General features: G+C 33.2%; 1 protein-coding gene across 10 annotated transcripts in view; it reads right to left on the reverse strand.

Annotated features, from left to right (window-relative positions):
* The window catches only part of LOC139511306 (diacylglycerol kinase beta-like), a 142,738-nt gene that overhangs the window by 72,305 nt on the left and 47,278 nt on the right, over window positions 1–23,155 (reverse strand). For all 10 annotated transcript variants that reach the window (XM_071297939.1, XM_071297941.1, XM_071297938.1 and 7 more), the window contains 5 exons: window positions 22,021–22,215; window positions 19,306–19,355; window positions 16,095–16,169; window positions 5,185–5,304; window positions 4,126–4,243 (listed from right to left, as the gene is read on the reverse strand). In XM_071297939.1, the coding sequence (XP_071154040.1) occupies window positions 4,126–4,243; window positions 5,185–5,304; window positions 16,095–16,169; window positions 19,306–19,355; window positions 22,021–22,215 (558 nt within the window). The remainder of the gene's footprint in view (window positions 1–4,125; window positions 4,244–5,184; window positions 5,305–16,094; window positions 16,170–19,305; window positions 19,356–22,020; window positions 22,216–23,155) is intronic.

Consider the following 23,155-nt stretch of genomic DNA (forward strand, 5'->3'; position numbering starts at 1 on the left):
AAAAAAAAGTACAATCACAAAAATACTGAACTTAGAGGAAAATCAATTCGGAAAGTCCATAATCACATGGCAAAATCAAATAACAAAACGTATCAAAAACGAATGGACAAAAACTGTCATATTCCTGAATTGGTACAGGCATTTTCAAATGTAGAAAATGGTGGATTAAACCTGGTTCTTTAGCGCTAACCCTCTCACTTTAATGACAGTCTCATAAAATTCCGTTATATTTACATTGATGGCGTTAAATAAACAGACACAATAAATAAAATAGTCAAAATATGGGTACATCAGTCATCATTGTATAACAATTTTAAAAGGAACAATTTAACAGAACACAAAAAACATCTACTATCTACGAACACATTCATTGATTTGAGTGTCTGACATCAGAAAATTTTACATAGGCAATGTTAGTCATTCTCAAGAAGTAAATGGAAAGGAGCGAATGCAGCTACATTTGGTCATCTTAAGTTTTAATACATTGTATTCCGTTTAGTTCCTTTCTTCATAAGTGTAGAGGAGAACGGCAGTTGTCCACATGTAAACTTCTAGCATTTGTCACCAATATGAGTACATCGCAATCCGTTCCTGTTTCAACACCCAGGGGTGTTTCAGGTGTGTATTCTTAAACAATTATTAATTTTTCTCTCTTTTTTAGCAATGCATCACTCTCTACTGTCCTTATCTATTATTCTATATTCTGCTACTCCATCCAGATTATCGTGTATACCATGAGGGTTGGGATTGGGGGTGTTGTTTATTTCTGTATTCTTTAAATTGTTATGTCACGTTTCTTCCGTGACGTTTTTTCCTTTTACCTTTTATTTATCTTACTCATTATTCTTTCTCTATTCTTTATATTTTAGCATCCCAATATATTTTACTTACTGATGTTTAGTTACATTACGACGTTTATCTCTGATTTATATACTGAATACCAATGTATGGTGTCATGCATGACAATTAAACAGAATCCACATGACATATGCGACCATTCTTGGATGAAATTAACATTACGTTACTAGTAATATTACACTTTTTGAAACAATTTTTATCAATTTTCTATTTCCATTGTTTAAATTGTTCATTGTTCACAGTGGCGGATCCAGCCATTTTAAAAAGGGGGGTTCCCAACCCAGAGTAAAAGGGGGGGGGGGGGGGGGGGTTCCAACTATATGCTCCCATTCAAATGCATTGATCGGCAAAAAAAGTGGGGGTTCCAACCCCCTGGATCCGCCACTGGTTCATGTGTTGTTTCCGTATATTTTATGTTTCATTGCTCATGTGTTGTTTCCGTATATTTTAGCCGCTCGTCTTGAGCCTACCTATTTGATCCGATAACACCCCATTTATGATACTAAAATTACGAGGTCCAATTTGTCAGCCGTCATCGGGTAAAAACGACAAATCAAAGAATTCAACTCTATATAGAACTAATATAGGACAATGGTGTAGATTAAAAATTACACCACTCCAGACCCTTTTATTTTCCACATAATTAATATTGCCAATAATTAACAAGTTCCGGGTCGAATCCGATACCGATACCAATAGTATATTCACCTGTTAGCTATTACCTTAGCTGTACGTTCCGCATTTGACAGGCGCACCACCAAACGGTGTATTTAGGATTTTGCTATATACACGGTTCATAATCAAAGGGCTGAAAATACTCCATTCCTGGATAGCCAGGACCTTTTGTTTTCCAAATAATTAATATTACCAATAATTGATAAGTTCCAGGTCGACGGGTTCAAACAGAAAGATTTGAAAGCAAAAACGACGGGTTCAAACAGAAAGATTTGAAGGCAAAAAAAACTGTATCTTATAATCGACATGACTTTATCAGATAACAATACCAATTACTAAAATAAGGCTTAGGCATAGTTATATACTTTAAGTCAGTCACGGACCCGCGATATCACGGGTGTGTACTTGTATAGCAATAAAATTATACTTTTATTGCCATTCATAACTCTTAACAGACCAATTAACAGACCGGGTTTTATACATCCGACCCATTAACAGACCAGGTTTTAATTAAAGATTGATTTATGTCACCAAAATACAGATTTTCGTGAAGATTTTTCACACAATGATTTCAGTATGGTTAACAAACATAATGCCTGTCTTTTTTCTATGTTTAAAATATTGCATGCACGTAAATTCAACCAACGTGTCATTTTGTGTACAGTTTGTGTGTGTAAAATGTGTATAAATTTATTGAAGAGTAACCCACCTTTTCATTTTATAGATCGTACATTGAAGCTAGAAAAATAATAATTACACCACTGGATTAAGTACATTGAATTGTTTTGTTAGACATGAATACTTTTTATGATAAACATATATTTAAAAAGTTATACAGTGAAACATGCTGAACTTTCAATGATTTCTCGATAACACCTGATTAACAGACTTTAGCCAACCCGATTAACAGACCAACCGCCGATATAGCCGCATACTCAATATATATTAACCGACCAAACTCTCGGTTAGCCGAGTGTCGGCCGTGGTTCCGCATCTGACCAAACGGTGTATTCAGGATTAATATGCTCTATACACGGGTCATATTCACAGGGTTGACACTACTAGATTGTCAAATTGTTACCTATTGTAGCATTTTAATCAGTAAAACTTTCTAAGATAACAATACGAATACTAAAAATCTGGACTAAAATAAGGCGTATAGGTACAGTTTTCCATTTGTTAGCGGGCATGACGTAAAACAGCGAATCAAAGAATTCAACTTTATGACTAATATAGGACAATGCTGTTGATTAAAAAATATTCCATTCCAGGACCTTTTGTTTTCCAACTAATTAATACTACCAATAATTGATAAGTTCCAGTTCGACGGATTCAAACAGAAAGATTTGAAAGCAGGATAAAACTGCGTATCTTATAATCGGCATGACTTTATCAGATGACAATACCAATATTAAAATAAGTCTTGCGCATAGTTATATACTTTAATTCAGTCACGGACCCGCGATATCACGGGTGTGTTCTAGTAGTAAATTAAAATTATGGCACAATCAAAACACATCCTTTTATTTTTCATCTTTACATACTACTATCATAAACAAAGAAAATATAATAATGTTACAAGATAATTAGATACCAGTGTTTGCAATTCAGTATTTGTATTCCATTTAAAATTAGTTTGAAGTTAAGTGAAATAAGGGATACGCCTTTCATTAGGAAAATGTGTATTATCATAATTAACTATGTCCAAAAGTGCCCGTTTAAAATAGATTTTAACACGCCAAGTTTACTTTACAATAAATATATATTTAAATTCTCGAAAGACAATGTTCAGATCCGTGCCAAAGTTTCTTTTCATAAATTGTTTGTTAAAAAAAACCAAAAAAAAACCAGGTGATATATATAGACGAAACCGGGTGATTGTGTAGTAACAACATTGACGAAACCGGTTTATTTTAATTTGACATGACCCTTTTCTTTCGTTCCATACACAGAAATACAATTATTGAGATGCTCATAATAACTAAATTTGCAATCTCCGTGTCAATATCTATCTTCCCGTACCTTTCTTTCCGTACAATGTGAACAATTTAACAAGAAATTAAACAATTTCGAGGCAAGGTTCACTCAATTCGTCATTTTGACATGCATTTTGACTTATTTCTCCGTTAATATAGAACGGTTGTAGAACATATTGCATCTCACAATAGAAAATAGTTGTATATGTATATATATTCTTCAATATCATAAAAAAAAATAAAAAAATAAGGAGAAATCTACCTTTCTTTTGTCTGTTGGTGTTCCGTCATTGTGCCGGATGTTAGATACCATCGAGTCCGAGCAAATTTTGCCGGTGTGGTTTAGACACAGTGTTACTGGTACATGTACACCACACACCTTGTTTGCCTACACTCATTAATGTATAGGGTTGTGTTAGATTTACATTGTGTAACTTACATTTATATTTACATTTTGAGGAAATTACATGTACATTGACATTTTGTTTAACTTAAATATACAGCACAACCCTTGTTTGCATATGTTGTGTGTGATATACATTTTGTGTAACTTGCATGCATGTATATTTACATTTTTTTGTAATTTACATGTACATTTACTTGTTGTATAACTTACATGTACAGCACAACCCTTGTTTTCCTACACCCATTAACATATTAAGACACAAATTACAGTAAGCTGGTCTCCCAAAATGTTTTAATCTCCAGACATGTGTCCCATCATCTTGCACATTCTGTTAAATAGAAGAAAAAAAAAACATTTAAAAACTGTCATGTCATCAATAATAACTATACATTCTAATTTCAGTCAAGCTGTTTCAATGTTGTTTTTATTGAAAACATGCAACATTGCAATATGAAGTCAATTCTCTATGGGAGTGGTTTTTAAATGGTTTTGTTGGTTATGTTATGATTTGTAATGGATGTACCTTCTTGTAGTGGTTTTTTTTTTGCCATGTTATTGTTGGTTGAGTTATGATTTGTAATGGATGTACCTTCAGAGTCTTTTTCAATTAGCTGTATTCTATTGTCTCGTGTTTAAGAAATGACTATTATCAATTTTGCCTGTCTGTCTGTTGTTCAAGATTCACAGTAATAAATTCTTGTATTATATTTATGAATCTACAGTTTATATTTTATACAGTGCCTTTATTTAAAACACACAAAGATCGATTTTTGTTGTCAGATTAACCAAAGGAGTAGGTCCAGTAAGACCCTCTTTTGGCCCCAAAATATAGCAGTTTTACAAAGTTTTTGACAATACAATGCACATGTATCGGGTACTAGCATCATTAAATCATGATGAATTACTGAAATCTTTGAAATTTTGGCATTTTGGTTAATTGTAGACGGTTTCCATTTGAAATGGAAGTGGCCGCATTTTTGTTTATTCTTGATTTATAAATGTAAGTTGTATTTGATGATAATACATATCATATATAAAGGTTGAGAATGAACACAGATGCGACCCCTTTCATTTTTGACAAAAACCATCTGAAAAGTGACATATTACGGCATATTAGTAACGAACTACGGGAAACAACTCATGCCCAAACCTATCTATCACGATATATAATACAACCCTGTATAAGTCCAACATTATTGTCTTGTCTTTAAAAAAAACTTAATGCAGACTATGAATTGTGAATTGACAATGACATAGAGTATATCGTACTGTATCTAATCCTAGTAAGACTAGTAAAGGTATGGTTGTCATCCCTCCTCTCTTCCATTCCTCCAATGATACTGTACCATCAGAATCATAATCTATCTCTATCATCATATCTTGTAAAATCTAAAAATAGAAAATAATCTTTCTCTATCATCATATCTTGTAAAATCTAAAAATAGACAATAATCTATCTTGTAATATCTATAAATAGAAAATAATTAATCTTTATCATCATATTTTGTAAAATCTAAAAATAGAGAATAATCTATCTATCATCATATCTTGTAAAATCTAAAAATAGAAAATAATCTATATTGTAAATCTATAAATAGAAAATAATTAATCTTTATCATCATAATCTTGTAAAATCTAAAAATAGAAATTGACAGACAGATCCACTCATCAGACATTTTAACTGGATTTCAGTTAGATATTGACTGCCAGATTTGAGTCAACTGACAATTAAATAAACACCATATGGCGTCCTTTAATTGTTTATAATATTTATGTTTCTGACTCTGGTGAGAGTTGTCTCATTGCCTATCATACCACATCTTCCTATTTTTATACAGTATTTATATATTGTGGATTGTTTATTAGTTTAGGATACCAAATTTTTTCTTGGATTTCGTAGGTACAGGTAAACCACAAATAAAAAAGTTTAACAAGTGACAAATTTTCATTAAGCTTGTATGCAGACTTTTGCAAAACCATGAAATTTAGTATCCTTGGACATACAATCTTTTCTCAACCCACGAAAATTGGTACCCAAAAAATGTATGAGACGGGAAAAACAGCACAAGTTGTCAATGAGATGAGAAGGTATAACATCAGTATACTAGGTGTCAGTGAATGCAGATGGTTAAACAACGGATCGATCACAACTGACACAGGTGAGACCATACTGTACTCAGGCCGAACAGACAACAAACACTATGAGGGAGTTGCTTTAGTACTAAGCAAGGAAGCAAAAAGAGCTCTTCTAGAATGGCAACCAGTTGATGAAAGGCTTATTATGGCAAGATTCTACTCAAAATACTCAAAACTGTCAGTGATTCAATGCTATGCACCTACCAACGAAGTTAGTATTGAGGACAAGAATAAGTTTTATGACAAATTACAATCCCTTGTCAGTAAAGTACCAGCACATGATTTATGTCTTGTAATTGGTGATCTAAATGCAAAGATTGGGGTAGATAACTCATGTAAGGAAAGAATAATGGGAAAACATGGATGTGGAGTATGCAATGAAAATGGTGGACTTTTAATAGATTTATGCGGCTTGAATGATCTAGTTATTGGAGGTTCCTTATTTCCACACAAGGACATTCACAAGCTTACATGGAACTCACCAAATGGCAGGGACCAAAACCAGATAGACCACATAATTGTAAATGGAAGATGGAGAAAGTCACTGATGGATGTCTGTGACAAAAGGGGAGCCGATTGTGGAAGTGATCATCACCTTCTACTTGGGAAAATTAAACTTAAACTGAAAAAGGTAGTCAGACCACAGCATAACAGAAAAGCATATAACATCCACCGCCTCAAAGACAACATGATAAGACAAAAATTTAACATCAGCATAAGAAACCAATACCAAACACTACAAAATATCAGTGAAAACAACAACAACATTGGTCCTGATCTAAATGAACATTGGAACAAAGTAAAAACTATGTTTAACGATACAGCTGTAAATGTGCTTGGAATTAGAGACAGTACAAGGAAAAGGTGGATTTCAGATACAACCTGGAATGTTATTGAAAAGAGAAGATCTACAAAAAGTAAGTACAATCAGGCAAGATCAGAAAGGTTGAAAGAAAAGCTACAAATAGAATACTCAGAACTTAATAAAGAAGTTAAGAAAAAAGCTCGAAAAGACAAATTACAATACATTGAAGGATTGGCAAATGAAGCAGAAGAGGCATGCAAACATGGAGAACTAAGTACTGTATATAAGATCACTAAACAGCTATGTGGGAAAAGTAACAACAATGACACACCAGTTTTAAGCAAGAATGGAGAGGTACTAACATCAGAATCACAGAAACTTGAAAGATGGGCAGAGCACTTTCGGGAAGTTCTAAACAGAGAACCACCAGACAAACCAGCTCAATTTGATAACACCGAAGACAAGATTGAAATAGATATATCAGAAGAAAAAATTGAACTTGGTGAAATAAAGAAAGCATTATGCAAGCTAAAAAATAGTAAATCAGCTGGAGTAGATAACATCAGTGCAGAACTCCTTAAGGCAGATGTAGAAACAACAGCATCAATACTACAAACACTATTTAGCAGAATATGGGAGGAAGAAGTTATACCTGAAGATTGGGAAGAAGGACTTCTAGTTAAACTTGCCAAGAAAGGTGACATGAAAAATTGCAACAACTGGAGAGGTATATCTCTACTATCTGTCCCTGCAAAAGTTTTCCTTAGAGTTATTGACAAGCGACTAGAAGTTGCTTTAGATGACACCCTGCGGAAAGAACAAGCAGGTTTTAGAGCCAATAAAGGGTGTAGTGACCACATATTCACACTCAGAAACATCATTGAGCAGTGCATAGAATGGCAACACAACATCGTCATAAACTTTGTGGACTTTGAAAAGGCTTTTGATAGCTTGGACAGAGACAGCATGTGGGAAATAATGAGATCGTATGGCATACCTGAGAAAATAATTAACATGATCAAATTATTTTACAACAACTACAGATGCTGTGTCCTACACCATGGAACCCAATACACCTGGTTCAATGTACAATCTGGAGTTAGACAAGGATGCGTCATCTCTCCCCTTCTTTTCCTCATTGTCTAAGACTGGTGCATGAGAAGAACACTTGGCAACAGAGTAACTGGAATAAGATGGTCGATGAACACAATCTTAGAAGATCTAGATTTTGCAGACGACATATGCCTATTATCAACAACTAGAGCAAACATGCAGAACAAAACATCAAGACTACATGAGACTGCTCTATCTGTAGGTTTAAAGATAAATGCACAAAAGACAAAGATAATTAGCCTGAATTTCAAAACTAGTAAACAACCAATAACACTTAAAGGAGACAACATAGAAGAAGTGGAAAATTTTACTTATCTAGGTACTAATATCAGCCAGGACAATGGCACTAGCAAAGATATCATGGCAAGAATCAACAAAGCCAGAACTTCTTTCTGCAGATTACGAACAGTATGGAAAACAACATCAATATCCAGGTCCACAAAAATTAAAATCTATAATAGCAATGTAAAATCAGTTTTGCTATATGGTGCAGAGTCATGGAGGGTAATAAAATCTGACTTCAACAAACTGTCATCTTTTCACAATACATGTCTTCGGAAAATTTGCAAGATCTTCTAGCCAAAAACCATCAGTAATAAAGAACTATACACCCTAACCTTGAAACGAGACATCAGAACAGAAATTAAAGAAAGGCGATGGAAATGGATAGGCCATGTTCTACGAAAAGACAAACATGACATCACAAGGATAGCTCTTCGTTGGACACCAGCAGAGGGGAAAAGAAAGAGAGGGAGACCGAAAGAAACATGGCGACGTACAATAGAGAGCGAACTAAGAATCATGGGAATGACATGGGGAGAAGCTGAAAGAAAGGCACAAGACAGGCAACAGTGGAGGGCGTTGGTTAATTATAGTGGCCTCATGTGCAAGTATGCACGAAGAGGATTAAGTAAGTAAGTAAGTAATATGTTTGCGTATGTTATGATATATGTATTGCTTTCTGTGTGCTCTGTCTACAAACAAATAATTATATAATAGTTCTTGAAAAACTGGTCATTACCATGATATATGGACTGCCCACAGGACAGTGGTATTGACTAAGATAGTGATAATGACTGAGCCTTCGGCTCAGTCATTATCGCTGTCGCAGTCAATACCACTGTCCTACGGGCAGTCCATGTATCACGATAATGACCAGTTTTTCAAGAACTATTATGTTTATTTCATTGAGAAACCATGTTTTGGAAAATTCTCATAAATTCAAAATGCCTAAAGCGAACTCGAGTAGTTGTACGATCTCTATGGCAAAGAGTGAAGACCAGTCGTAGTAATACTGCCATTCATTTTAGTGCAATTTTTCAGTATATAAATACTTAATCAAGTTCTCTTATGCTATTCAAAATTAACAAACATCACAAACACCTGAACAATATATTATGAATCACTTACAATAATAAGGGTGTAATTAATATCATAACCAAGAAAAATATCCTGAACAACTGAACAAAATAAAACAGTGTAATTTAACATGAGATACAAAGTTTCAAATTCCAGCAAGTAATATGGGAGGATATTACAGCACACTCAACTATAGAAATATTAAAAAGAAACTTCAAAGTCCAAAGAGTCTATTGCAGAATATGTGCAACCTGGAATTCCTGACAATAGGCACACTTTGTGATGCAACAATTAAAATAAAATTCAAAGTTTTATGTTAAGAGAATATTGGTTCAAGCAGTAACAGCAATAAAAATGTTCAACAACTTGACAAACATGAACTAGATTCAGCTACCTGGAATTACCTATGTTTAATTAGTATGATTGTTTTGATAAGCATGCGCTTTTGTTGTGATAACTACTTGCACCTATTCCTCGAATGCCAACATAATTTTACAGGTAAATTGTCAGAAGATCAAAGGATGTTGGCATTCAAGGGATAAACCGTTATAATACTCCAATAAGTAGTTTGTATGTATTAAATATGCTGGAAAATATATTTTAAAAATTTTACTTAGCCATGGTATTTTGACCCCCCTGCGGTATATTGAACCCCCTACTATAGACCTTGAATTTCAAAAATTCTAGCTATTCTAGCTCTTTAACATAGTTATAATACCCCAATAAGTAGTTTGTATGCATTAAATATGCTGGAAAAGATATTTTGAAAATTTTACTTAGCCATGGTATTTTGACCCCCCTGCTGTATATTGAACCCCCTACTATAGACCTTAAATTTCAAAAATTCTAGCTATTCTAACTCCTTAACATGGTTATAATACTCCAATGAGTAGTTTGTATGTATTAAATATGCTGGAAAAGATATTTTGAAAATTTTACTTAGCCATGGTATTTTGACCCCCCTGCGGTATATTGAACCCCCTACTATAGACCTTAAATTTCAAAAATTCTAGCTATTCTAACTCCTTAACATGGTTATAATACTCCAATGAGTAGTTTGTATGTATTAAATATGCTTGAAAAGATATTTTGAAAATTTTACTTAGCCATGGTATTTTGACCCCTCTGCGGTATATTGAACCCCCTACCATAGACCTCAAATTAAAAAAATTAATAGCCAATAAATTTTAAATTAGATTATCTGCAATATTATTTATCAAAAACAGGGGGGTTCAATATACCGCAGGGGGGTTCAAAATACCATATGTGAAAAATGACCCTGGGGTCAAAATACCATGCGGTATAATGACCCCGGGGTCAATTTACCGCATGGTATTTTGACCCCGGGTTCAATTTTTAGGGGGTTCAAAATACCATATGACACCGCTTCAAACATAAAATAAATGTAACTGCTTATATATAAATCATTATTAGTTTAATAAAATATGCTTCTAGGACAATCCATCAGTGCTTTTTCTTTTGAGAGCCTTATTAACATGCCAATGGTAGGATATGAATCTTGTATAAATGACTAAAACCGACTAAGACACAGACACATGATGATTAATTTATCGTGGAAGGAAGAGAAGCGACACACAAAATGAGGTCTTCTCGTTTAATAGTAAAGATAAGACAACTCCTACATTTGTAATATCAATATGAATAAATTGTGCGCATAAAATTTTTACAACTCTTAAACAACTATCATTAAGTACATAAAACTTTTCATATATTTAAAATTTTCTAGTTATTAAGGCCAGACTTTTTTTATTATCTGTTTAACGAGATCCGCCGACTCCACATTGTCCGATTTCAGAATAAAAATAAAAGTGGTGTTTCCTACTTTTATTTTTATTTTTTCCGCCGACTGTTACGAAATCCTCAAAAAAAAAAAAAAAAGTACGAGTTCGGGTCTGCGATTATTAATTTATCTCTTGTCGCATGGTCAAACAAAACGGCAACTTCCGGGAAGGGACCGTTTTTTTACATTAAACTTTAAGTCCGATCACTAGAGAGAAGTTCGTGTTCACTCAAATTTGTTAAGTGTAATAGAGATGAGACGATCGGGGTCATGTTGTCCAATGAGTTACCGGAAGATGTTGGCATCAGCCGCATTATAACCAACGAGGCAGATGTTGAACCTGACATGCCGGTCAACGTTTTGGAAGAGTTTGGGTTTATATTTTTCCTTTGAAGTAGTATCGTAGTATGCATATTAAAATAGTATCAAAGATATCAATTAAAATCAATAATGCTTTTTGAATTTTGTGTATGGATGGGACCAAATCATTTGAAAAACCACTTTTTTTATTCACGTTCACTCCCTTTCACTTTCGCACCCTACAGTACACGTTTGCACCCTACACAGGGATAAAACTTAGGAAACTCAAGCTGGTAGCCCAGACCAAATTATTCCTAAATGATGTTTGTATTTTGAACTAAATTTTATCAAATTTTAGTAGCCCAGCTCGAAATCTAGAGGTCTGTTTTCTTCCATTGTTCTTGTATTTTGATAAATTCTTAAAAAAAAAAAAAAAAAAAAAGGGTCACTTAGATTGGTTTTATTTTTATTTTTAGTGTCGACTGGACCAATTTTGCACTTTTTTTTTTTTTTTTTTTCGTCCCCTCGACCCTATTTTTTTACAAATTTTCTCGTTAAACAGATAATAAAAAAAGTCTGGCCTAAACTCATAAATTCAAAAGATGAAAAAAATGACAATACAGTAAAATTTCATCAAAAATCATGTCAAATTTTTATTTTAATTTGAATGTGATAATATTGTTATCTAACATATCATCACTTTAATATAAAATATTGATGGCCTGAAACTAAATAAACTCCACAGTGATGTGTCAATCAGCTGTTTAATGTTGGGCCAGTGTTATGGGGCTTTGCTACTAACATAAACAAGGATACATCTACAATTCACATGGATGCCTCTCTCACTAATATTTTCTATGTTCAATGGACCATGAAATTGGGGTAAAAACTCTAAATTGGTAATAAAAATTAGAAATATCATATCATAGGGAACTAAGTTTCAAGTTGATTGGACTTCAACTTCATTGAAAACTACTTGACCAAAACTTTAACCTGAAGCTTGATAGATGGACAGAGGAAGGCTGAATGAACAGAAAAAAGAATGCAGACTGAAAATCATTAAACTAGGGGTGTAAAAGGAACAAACATTTATGTTTTCCCACAACTAGTATTGGAAAGATCACTTTCATGGCACAGGTGATTTGCATATCATGTCAAAAATTTGCTTCTGTCAGAAAAAGTCAACACAAAACAAATAAATGCACAGTTTGACTATCTTTGCAATATAACTAGAATGTTTAACACATGGGGTTATTCAAGAAAGTCTTTCATTCTTTATAATTATAAATAAAGCTGTATTTTAATTTATATCAATCTTAATAGCTATTTCAAGTAGTGCATGTTTAATCAAAATGTATAACTGGTTATTTGTATTTTTGTCTCATTGCTACGCCTTTAATTAGAGCAGAGTAATTATCTGTGCCATAAACAAACAGATTATGTTACAAAATAGTATGTCACTTTAGTTCAAACCAAAGTGTATGTTAAACTTCATAAAATAACAGTTAAGAACTTGTTAAAATATACTGTATACAACTCCACTAGATTTTAATCATTTATTAGAATATGATGCTGTTGCTTGTGGTAAAATATTCAACAAAAAGGGCCATTACGTGGTAAAATCCTGATAAATTCAAGCCCCCATGAATTATTTTTTAATCAATCAATTTAGCAAACAAGCAATTATATGTTCACCTCATTCATCTATAAATTAAGAGACAGTAGCACAGAACAAGAGGCTCTCAAGAGCCTGAATCGCTCACCTGGTAAACAATGCCTTATTGAACATATTGAACCATGCCAGGCAAACATGTACAGCTAACAATTCTTCAATATTACAAATATATATGACTTACTGTTTATAAATAAAGAAAATGAGACCAAAACACAAACACTTAAAACTTAGCAATGGACTGTGAAAATGAGGTCAAGTTCAAATAAAACCTGCGTAACCGACATATAGATCATAAAATATTTTCATACACCAAATATAGTTGACCTAATGCATAAAGTATTAAAAAAATAGACCAAAACTAAAAAAGTTAACTTTGACCACTGAATTATGAAAATGAGGTCAAGGTTAGATGACACCTGTCAGCCAGACATGTACACCTTACAATCATTCTATACACCAATTTTAGTAGACCTATTGCATATAGTATAAGAAAAACAGACCAAAACACAAAACTTAACTATAACCACTGAACCATGAAAATGAGGTCAAGGTGAGATGACACCTGCCAGTTGGACATGTACACTTTACAGTTCTTCTATACACCAAATCTACTAGACTTATTGCTTATAGTATCTGAGATATGGACTTGACCACGAAAATTTAACGTTGTTCACTGATCCATGAAATGAGGTCGAGGTCAAGTGAAAACTGTCCGACAGGCATGAGGACCTTGCAAGGAACGCACGTACCAAATATAGTTATTCAATTCTGCCGCCGGATCACTATCCCTATATCAAGCTAACTGCAACAAAAGTTGCAGGCTCGACAAAAATGTTCTATTTAAAGTAAGGGCGGCCATGTTTTTTGACGGATCAAAAATCGAAGCACACACTTTGTGCAGGATAATCTAAGGAACTATCATGCTAAGTTTCATCCAAATTCATTCAGTAGTTTCAGGGGAGAAGATTTTTTAAAGTTAGCAAATATGATGAACAAATTGTGAAAAATTGTCATTAAAGGACATTTACCCCTTAAGGGGTCAATTGACAATTTTGGTCATATTAACCTATTTGTAGATCTTACTTTGCTGATCATTTTTGCTGTTTACAGTTTATCTTTATCTATAATGATATTCAAGCTAATGACCAAAAACTGCAAAATTTCCTTAAAATTACCAATTAAGTGGCAGCAACCCAACAATGGTTTGTTTGATTCGTCTGAAAATTTCTGGGCTGATAGATCTTGACCTAATGAACATTTTTACCCCATGTCAGATTTTCTCTAAATGCTTCCGTTTTTGAGATATAAGCCAAAAACTGCATTTGACCCCTATGTTCTATTTTAAGTAACGGCAGCCATGTTTTTTGATGGATCAAAAATCGAAGCACACACTTTGTGCAGGATAATCTAAGGAACAATCATTTTAAGTTTCATTCAAATCCATTCAGTAGTTTCAGAGGAGAAGATGTTTGAAAAATTGTTAACGACGACAGACGACGACGACGGACGCCAAGTGATGAGAAAAGCTCGCATGGCCTTTTAGGCCAGGTGAGCTAATAAAACAGTTCATGACAAAATTTAAACACATTTGAAGAATAGAAATTCAACTGTAGATTAAGTTAAAATAAAATAGGAGGTCTTTTTAGACTCATCTAACACGAGATAGCATAGGTTTATTCTTTAGTCTGTATGGTTAGTCAGGGAAAGATCTAGCCAATTTTAAAAGGGGGTTCCCAACCCAGGAGAAAGGGGGTTTTCAAATATATGTACCCATTGGAAAACTAGAGGCTCTCAAGAGCCTGTATCACTCACCTGACTCTACTTGGGTTTTTTAAATCATATAAAAAAAGATAAAATTTGGCTACAAAGTAACAACACTTTGGCAGCACCTCATAAGGAGCATTCATGCTATGTTTAGTTTCATTCCATTCAGTGGTTCTCTAATAAAAGTCATTTGTATGAATTTCCCGTAGGGTCCTATCATACTCCTATGTTTAACCAAGTCATCCCACTGGTGGCCATCTTGGATTTTGGACAGGCAACAAAGTAACAACACTTGGTTAGCATCTCATAAGGAACATTCATGCTATGTTTGACTTCATTCTATTCAGTGGTTCTCTAAAAGAAGTCATTTGTATGCATTTCCCATAGGGTCCTATGTTAAAATAAGTCCCCCGCTGGCAGCCATCTTGGATGATGGATCGGCTACAAAGTAACAACACTTGGTCAGCACTTCATAAGGAACATTCATACTATGTTTGCTTTTATTCCATTCAGTAGTTCTCTAAAAAAAAGACATTTGTATGTATTTCCCGTTGGGTCCTATGTTACACTAAGTCCCCTGTTGGGGGCCATCTTGGATGATGGATCGGCTACAAAGTAACAACACTTGGTCAGCACCTCATAAGGAACATTCATGCTATGTTTAGTTTCATTACATTCAGTGGTTCTCTAAAAGAAGTCATTTGTATGCAATTCTCATAGGGTCCTATGTTAAACTAAGTCCCCCGCTGGCAGCCATTTTGGATGATGGATCGGCTACAAAGTAACAACACTTGGTCAGCACCTCATAAGGAACATTCATAACATGTTTATTTTCATTCCATTCAGTGGTTCTCTAAAAAAAGTCATTTGTATGCATTTCTCATAGGGTCCTATGGTAAACTAAGTCCCCCGCTGGTGGCTATCTTGGATGATGGATCGGCTACAAAGTAACAACACTTGGTCAGCACCTCATAAGGAACATTCATACTATGTTTGGTTTCATTCCATTCAGTGGTTCTCTAGAAGAAGTTCAAAATGTAAAAAGTTAACGCTGACAACGATGGACGACAACGACAACGGACACCAAATGATGAGAAAAGCTAATAAAAAAGGGGTCTCAATCCCTGGAACCCTCTCCCTGGATCCACCACTGATAGTTGTCTCTTAGCAATCATACCATATGTTTGTATTTGAATATTTATCCTCTCAATGTGGAGTATACTTACAGGTTTAAGTTCAGAAACATCCCAGCCTAAATATTCTGCCACTGACATCATCTGGTTTACAATACAATCCAGTTCCTACAAAGACAATCACAAACATGTTCAATATCATAGACATAATCACAAACTTGTGTAATATCATAGATATTATCGCAAACATGTTCAATATATCATACACATAATCACAAACATGTTTAATATCATATGGACCTAATCACAAACATGTTTAAAATCATATGAACATAATCACAAACATGTTTAATATTATATGGACATAATCACAAACATGTTTAATATCATATTGACATAATCACAAACATGTTTAATATCTGAAGTTGAATTATCAAAATAATAAGCACTAATTCAAGTTCTCCATTTACCAAAAATTACAGTTATAATGTATAAGGCCATAACATATATTGTGGCTTGGTGGTTGAGTGGTCTAAGATGTCAAACTACTGGTACTGTATCACTAACCTGTCAACACTGAGATTGTCAGTTTGTAACATACTTTTTAAAATAAATTGGTGTTTGGTCTGATACAAATTTAAGCTAGCTTTCTGTGACAAAAATTTTATATTCTAAGCAAAAATTGCAAATTGGTTTAAACTCAGTAAACCTTTTTATCTAATTCTAAAGCTTCTACCTAAATTTAAAGTTATGAAATTTCTACTTTTACCTGGATTATTGCACCTTAATTTGTATAATTCCTATAATTAAGCCTTATCAATTTTCCAGCAAAATTGATTCAATGAAGGCAGCACTCGCACCCACAAAGTGGAAAGGGATTAATATAAGTTGCAAAACTTGTTTCCCAATCCACTAGAAATAAATATGTTTCAACGTTATTCAGCCTTTTTGAAGTTTTTCATATCATCAATTCAAATGTATACCTATGTTACAATTTAATTATTATTCATAAATTCAATACAATTTGTACATATAAAATCTTCCCTAAATTCAGTACTTTTTTTCGTTTTTATGTTTATTTTCAGTATTTAACCAGAAGGTATAACCACTTGTCATATTTTTATTAAAATTCAGTGCTGTATAATTAGTCATATCTTTGAAATGATTACATACATGTAATTCCTTATGGGTTTTTACTGGTTGATTGGAGATAATAGTAATGATATTGGCTTTCATTAAAAGTTAGATAATACTCAAAAGAGCAATCAAACATCATGTCAACACCATCACAAAACAAACAAAAAACAAATTGTTCACAAACCCCTATATAAAACCTACAGATTGAACAATATCAAACGCATTCAATATTTACAAGCATACTGAAATAATACATTATTAAAAGCACAATTAAATTTACTTTTTGATTATTTTTTTATTCCTAGTTAGAACTTAGTAAAAAGTGAATTGAACCAAAATAAACAACTATAATATTATCTGTGAGTCAAGGTATACCATAACTTTAAAAGTTAGTCAGCTCTGAATTACTAATTTGACAGTTGAAAATGCTGTTTCACTTGTGACAAATAGGTAAGCCAGTAAAATAGATAAAAGTCAGAACATTAAGGATTCAAAATATATATTAAGGCATTCAACAATGGACCAACACCCATTTCATGTCAGACCATCAATTATTTGTTTTATCTATCCACCACTTAAGGACTAATTGAAGCAGTCAGTACAGTAAAGTTAGCTTTATTCCTTAAGTTAAAAGTTGTGATTAAATAATACAAACAAAAGTTCTAATGAAGAGAACAGTATGTTGCCATCGAAATTTTGTTTGGTTATTAGCTGGATTGCTGTCTCATTGTTGTATAGACCAACTCTTTTCATTCATGCTTTAAATTGAAACAAGTGAAACTGCAAGCTACTGCTCATTGATTATACCTCTGCCACAAGCAGATAATTTTAATAGTGTAAATATATATATGTGTTCACTTAACAGGAAGTTGTTGAGTGATGAATCTAAAAACACATCACAAAATATAGCTGACTTATATAAACCCAGAAACCAAATTTCAGAAATCCTTATATTGTCATTCCTAAGAAAGATGCGCAAAAAATATTCACGGGACTGAAGGATGGACTGATGGACTGACGGACAGACAGACAGACAGACAGAGGTAAAACACTATACCCCCACTTTTTTAAAGCAGGGGTAAAACTAGATATCATTGAGATGGGAGCCATCTCTGTGGGCCCCGCTGTGAATAATGTGCATTAAAAAATTGTATCTTTACCATAGGACATGGGTTTGTCAACTGAAATCAAAGTTTTTGACCTTGACCTTTGACCTAGGAAGTTGTAAATAAATTATGACACACCCTTTGGTGTTGGTTTATAAACATGTCAAGTATAAACTTTGAAATGATAACGGTTCTCAAGATATAGAGCGGACACGATCTTTACCATAGGACATGGGGTTGTCAACTGAAACCAAAGTTTTTGACCTTGACCTTTGACCTAGGAAGTTGCACATAAATTATGACACACCCTTTGGTGTTGGTTTATATACATGTCAAGTATAAACTTTGAAATGATAACGGTTCTCAAGATATAGAGCTGACACGATCTTTACCATAGGACACGGGGTTGTCAACTGAAACCAAAGTTTTTGACCTTGACCTTTGACCTAGGAAGTTGTACATAAATTATGACATACCCTCTGATATTGGTTTATATACATTTCAGGTATAAACTTTAAAATGATAACGGTTCTCAAGATATAGAGCGGACACAATCTTTACCATAGGACATGGGGTTGTCAACTGAAACCAGTTTTTGACCTTGAACTTTGCCCTAGGCAGTCGTTCATAAATTATGACACACCCTCTGGTGTTGGTTCATATACATGTCAAGTATTAACTTTGAAATCATAACGGTTCTCAAGATATAGAGCGGACACGATCTTCACCACAGGACACAGGGTTGTCAACTGAAATCAAATTTTTTTTTACCTTGACCTTTGACCTAGGAAGTTGTACATACATCATGACACGCCCTCTGGTGGTGGTTAATAAACATGTAAAGTATAAAGTATGAAATCATAATGGTTCTCTAGATATGGAGCGTACACTAAGTTAAAGTGTTACAGACGGACGGACAGACGGACAGACTGATCACTATAGGGCGACCCGCCTGAAGGGGGGGCCCTAATAAAGATCACTGTGCTCAATGTGAACATATCTCTTTGTTTGCATCCCAATTTTCAGAGCCACATGTATGAATATAATCTCTAAATACTCACACTGCTGTCAAGGAGACCGTTACCATCGGTGTCATATAACCTGAACATAACTGAAATAAACAATGGTAATACATGTAGTCAAATTCTAATAAAGGTTGAAAACTGAAAGCTATAAATTAGACTGATTATCAATTTCATATCAGTAAACAAAAATGTGTCCATAGTACAAGGATGCCATTCCACTATCATTTTCTATTTTCAGTGCACCATGAAATTGGGGTAAAAACTCTAATTTGGCATAAAGATAAGAAAGATCATGTCATAGGGAACATGTATTAAGTTTCAAGTTGATTGGACTTCAACTTTATCAAAAACTACCTTGAACAAAAACTTAAACCTGAAACCGTTCAGATGGAAGGATGGTGGGGCACAAAAACTGAAATATTCTCAGCAATAAAACATACGGTAATCTTAAATCAAAGTTCTGTGAACATATTTTGGAGGAAAACCACAATTGAAGTGGAAAAATTTTAATTTTCCATCCCTTTTTACATACTTTCTACACATTTAAAGACATAATTCATAAATTTTTAATTGATTTATATATCTCTGAAATTATTAATGCTATATACACCTAAAAAAGATGTGGTATGATTGACAATGAGACAACTCCACAAGAGACCAAAATGACAAAGCAATTAACAACTATAGGTCACCAAACAGCCTTCAACAATGAGCAAAACCCATACTGCATAGTCAGCTATAAAAGGCTGTACACCTTTCTGTTTCTATTAATTCAAACTTGGGTTACTGTAAATTCAGAAATTAATGCAAGGTTTTTATTATTGCGAAAAATGCTACAGGTTGTAAATGCAATAATTTAAACTCGCATTTTGAAATATTTTATATGAATCAAACAGGATTTTCCTCAAAATCATAAAAATTACAATCGCATTTAAGTCTAGAATGACAAAATCGCAATAATAAATGCACACAATAATTTCTGAATTTACAGTAATTGTAACTTGGTATTTAATTTGTAACTCATCCCATTCTTCTTTTTTGTTTACTGAAAACCAAATTAAATCCCTTAAAGAACCTAGCTTTCATGACATATTTTATTTACATCTGGCCAAGAATAAACGAAAGAACTGCAAGTGATAATAGCATAAACTGACCACTCTATAAATAAACATATGATATAAATATATTTCATATCAATAATATACCCACTGAATAACCTTTAATGTCTTTTTATTGATATATAATTACATTCATAATGACCAGTGGTCAAATTAATGACCATGATATAAAGAGGTGAAAATAGGGAATTAATAAGGAAAACCCATTACGATTGACTGACATAAACAATCAGCATAATGTTCTCTTAAAGTTGGCTACAGTCAAAATGTACTGACCCTTAAGTCTAAATCTTTCTTTGACCTCTGACCCTTAAATCTAAATCTTTCTGTATAACACTGAATGATATCCATCACATTTTTTTCTTTTACTAATTGTTTGCAACAGGAAAAAGCCTCTACTGATTTACAATGAAAAAAGATGTTTTTCTTCCTATATAGTATAAACTTAACACTATAACTTTAGGATGACACTATAACTTTAGGATGATAAACAGGAATAACAGTTGTGTTCTGTTTTTTTAGCGTCAGTGACGTCTTTTGCTGTACATGAACTAATGTTGTGTCATGGATGTATTATAACCCTATTTTCATTTGTTTTTCTATTAATTGTATGCGAAAGAAAAGTATAAAAAAATTCGTAAGGGTTCCACAGAACCCAGTGTCTCGCCTACTCTTTCTGTTAATCGCAAGCATAACAAAAATGAGGAAATAAATCAATAAAATATAATACTATCTTTTGATTGAAAGAAGCTTCTGTCCAAGTTTGGTAAAAATCTAGGATAGTTTATGAATCTAATAAATGTTTAAAAACTTTAACTGCAGACTGAATGTAATGTTAACTGGAAGAAAACAAAATTTCCTTCTAGATACTAGCTTTTGATCATAAACAAGCTTCTGTCCAAGTTTGGTACAAATCCAAAAAAGTATAAGAAAGTTATTAAAATTTTAAAAAGTTAAACCACAGAGTGAATGAGTTGTTTCCTGGCAGAAAATCTAAGTCCATTTAAAAGTAAAATACCAAAAAATGGATTTATTTAAAAAAAAAAATTACCTCTGGATACTATCTTATGATCATAAACAAGCTTCTGTCTAAGTCTGGTACCAACCCAAGATAGTTTAAGAAAGTTATTAAAATTTTAAAAACTTTAACCACAGAGTGAATGCAATATTTCCCGGCAGAAAATTTAAGTCCATTTATAAGTAAAATAAGGAAAAAACAGAATTTTATTTTTACAAAATTAACATCTCGATACTATCTTTTGATCATAAACAAGCTTCTGTCCAAGTTTGGTAGAAATCCAGGATAGTTTGAGAAAGTTATTAAAACTTCAAAAACTTTAACCACAGAGTGAATATTTGTGGCCGCCGTCGCCGACACCGACAACGACAGAAAGTAGGATAGCTTAGTCTCGCTTTTGTGAAGAGTTGTCTCATTGGCAATCATACCTAATCCTCATTTTTATACTAGACAAAACATGTTCTTTTGTCAATCCATGTCAAAATTGTATGTGTTGTGAACCAGAAAACAAACATCTGCCAAAACAGAACAAATTTCAAGTCTTGAAGAGGGTTGTTTTAAACAGCTTCTAACAAATTGGTACCCCACAAAAAATAATGAATCAATAGTACTTACATTCAAGTTTGTCCTCTGGTCTACCGGCCTCTAACAAAGACAGATAACATACTAGATCTTTCAGAAACATGTGTCCATTTTTGATATCATTACTACTGGACCGATTTCTCACTGATTTGAGCTCCACCGGGGCAGTTTTCAGTAAGGAGGAGTTTGACTGTCTAACCCATGGGTCCAATGAATCTATTGAATGGCCTGTAAAATAAATAAATATATATAACACAGGAGGCTAAAAGAAAAGAGGTAACTTATTTCATGAAAGAAAGAAAAGTATAACCTATATTCAACTTTAAAAATTTTGAACTTTCATTCACATATATGACTATTTACAAGCAAACAAAATTTCAGCAAGTTGTGTTTATGAAAGATTTCAGTAAAATCACATATAATTTGTATATAAATATATATCCTTTCAAATAAATAATTTTTCTGAGATACCATTTAGATATGGATTGGGAAAAAAACATGTTAAATTTTATTTCAAAGTTAGATATGCCTTATTCTTTATGTGCCTGTCCCTGGTCAGAAGCCTGTTGTTCAGTGGTTGTCATTGGTTCACGTCTGTCATATTTATTTTTCGGAAATTGTTTAGTCATAAAATAGGCAATAGTTTTCTCATTTCATATAATTCATGTCTGGGTCATTTATAGCTAAGTATACAGTATTGGTTTCTCTTATTGTTGAAAGTCATAAAAAGGCTGCCCAAAGTTTTATTTGCTTACATCCACTGCATTTGAACTAGGCAGACAAACCCATCTGTCTGCATGTAACATTTAACAATATATATAGTTCAAGAGTTACAAAGACTTAGAGAATAGAGTTATACTGCAGGTTTTCTTGCTTCTTTTAAGACACATTGTTGCCTTGGGCTTTTTTTCTGCTTTTTGGTCGGGTTGTTCTCTCTTTAACACATTCCCCATTTCCATTCTCAATTTAATTATGACACACGAAGTATATATTAAATACATCATTATGACAATTATAACATTATAATGATAACATATTATTACACTGCTATATAAATAATATTAATTAGTTCTCTATCAAATAATAGTGTTTATTCTATTTGTAGAAATAATCCTATTTATCCTTCACACTGTTATACAGTAATTATGGACAGTTATTCCAGGAAGCT

The sequence above is a fragment of the Mytilus edulis genome, chromosome 2, assembly GCF_963676685.1.
Source record: "Mytilus edulis chromosome 2, xbMytEdul2.2, whole genome shotgun sequence".
Classification (NCBI taxonomy): domain Eukaryota; kingdom Metazoa; phylum Mollusca; class Bivalvia; order Mytilida; family Mytilidae; genus Mytilus; species Mytilus edulis.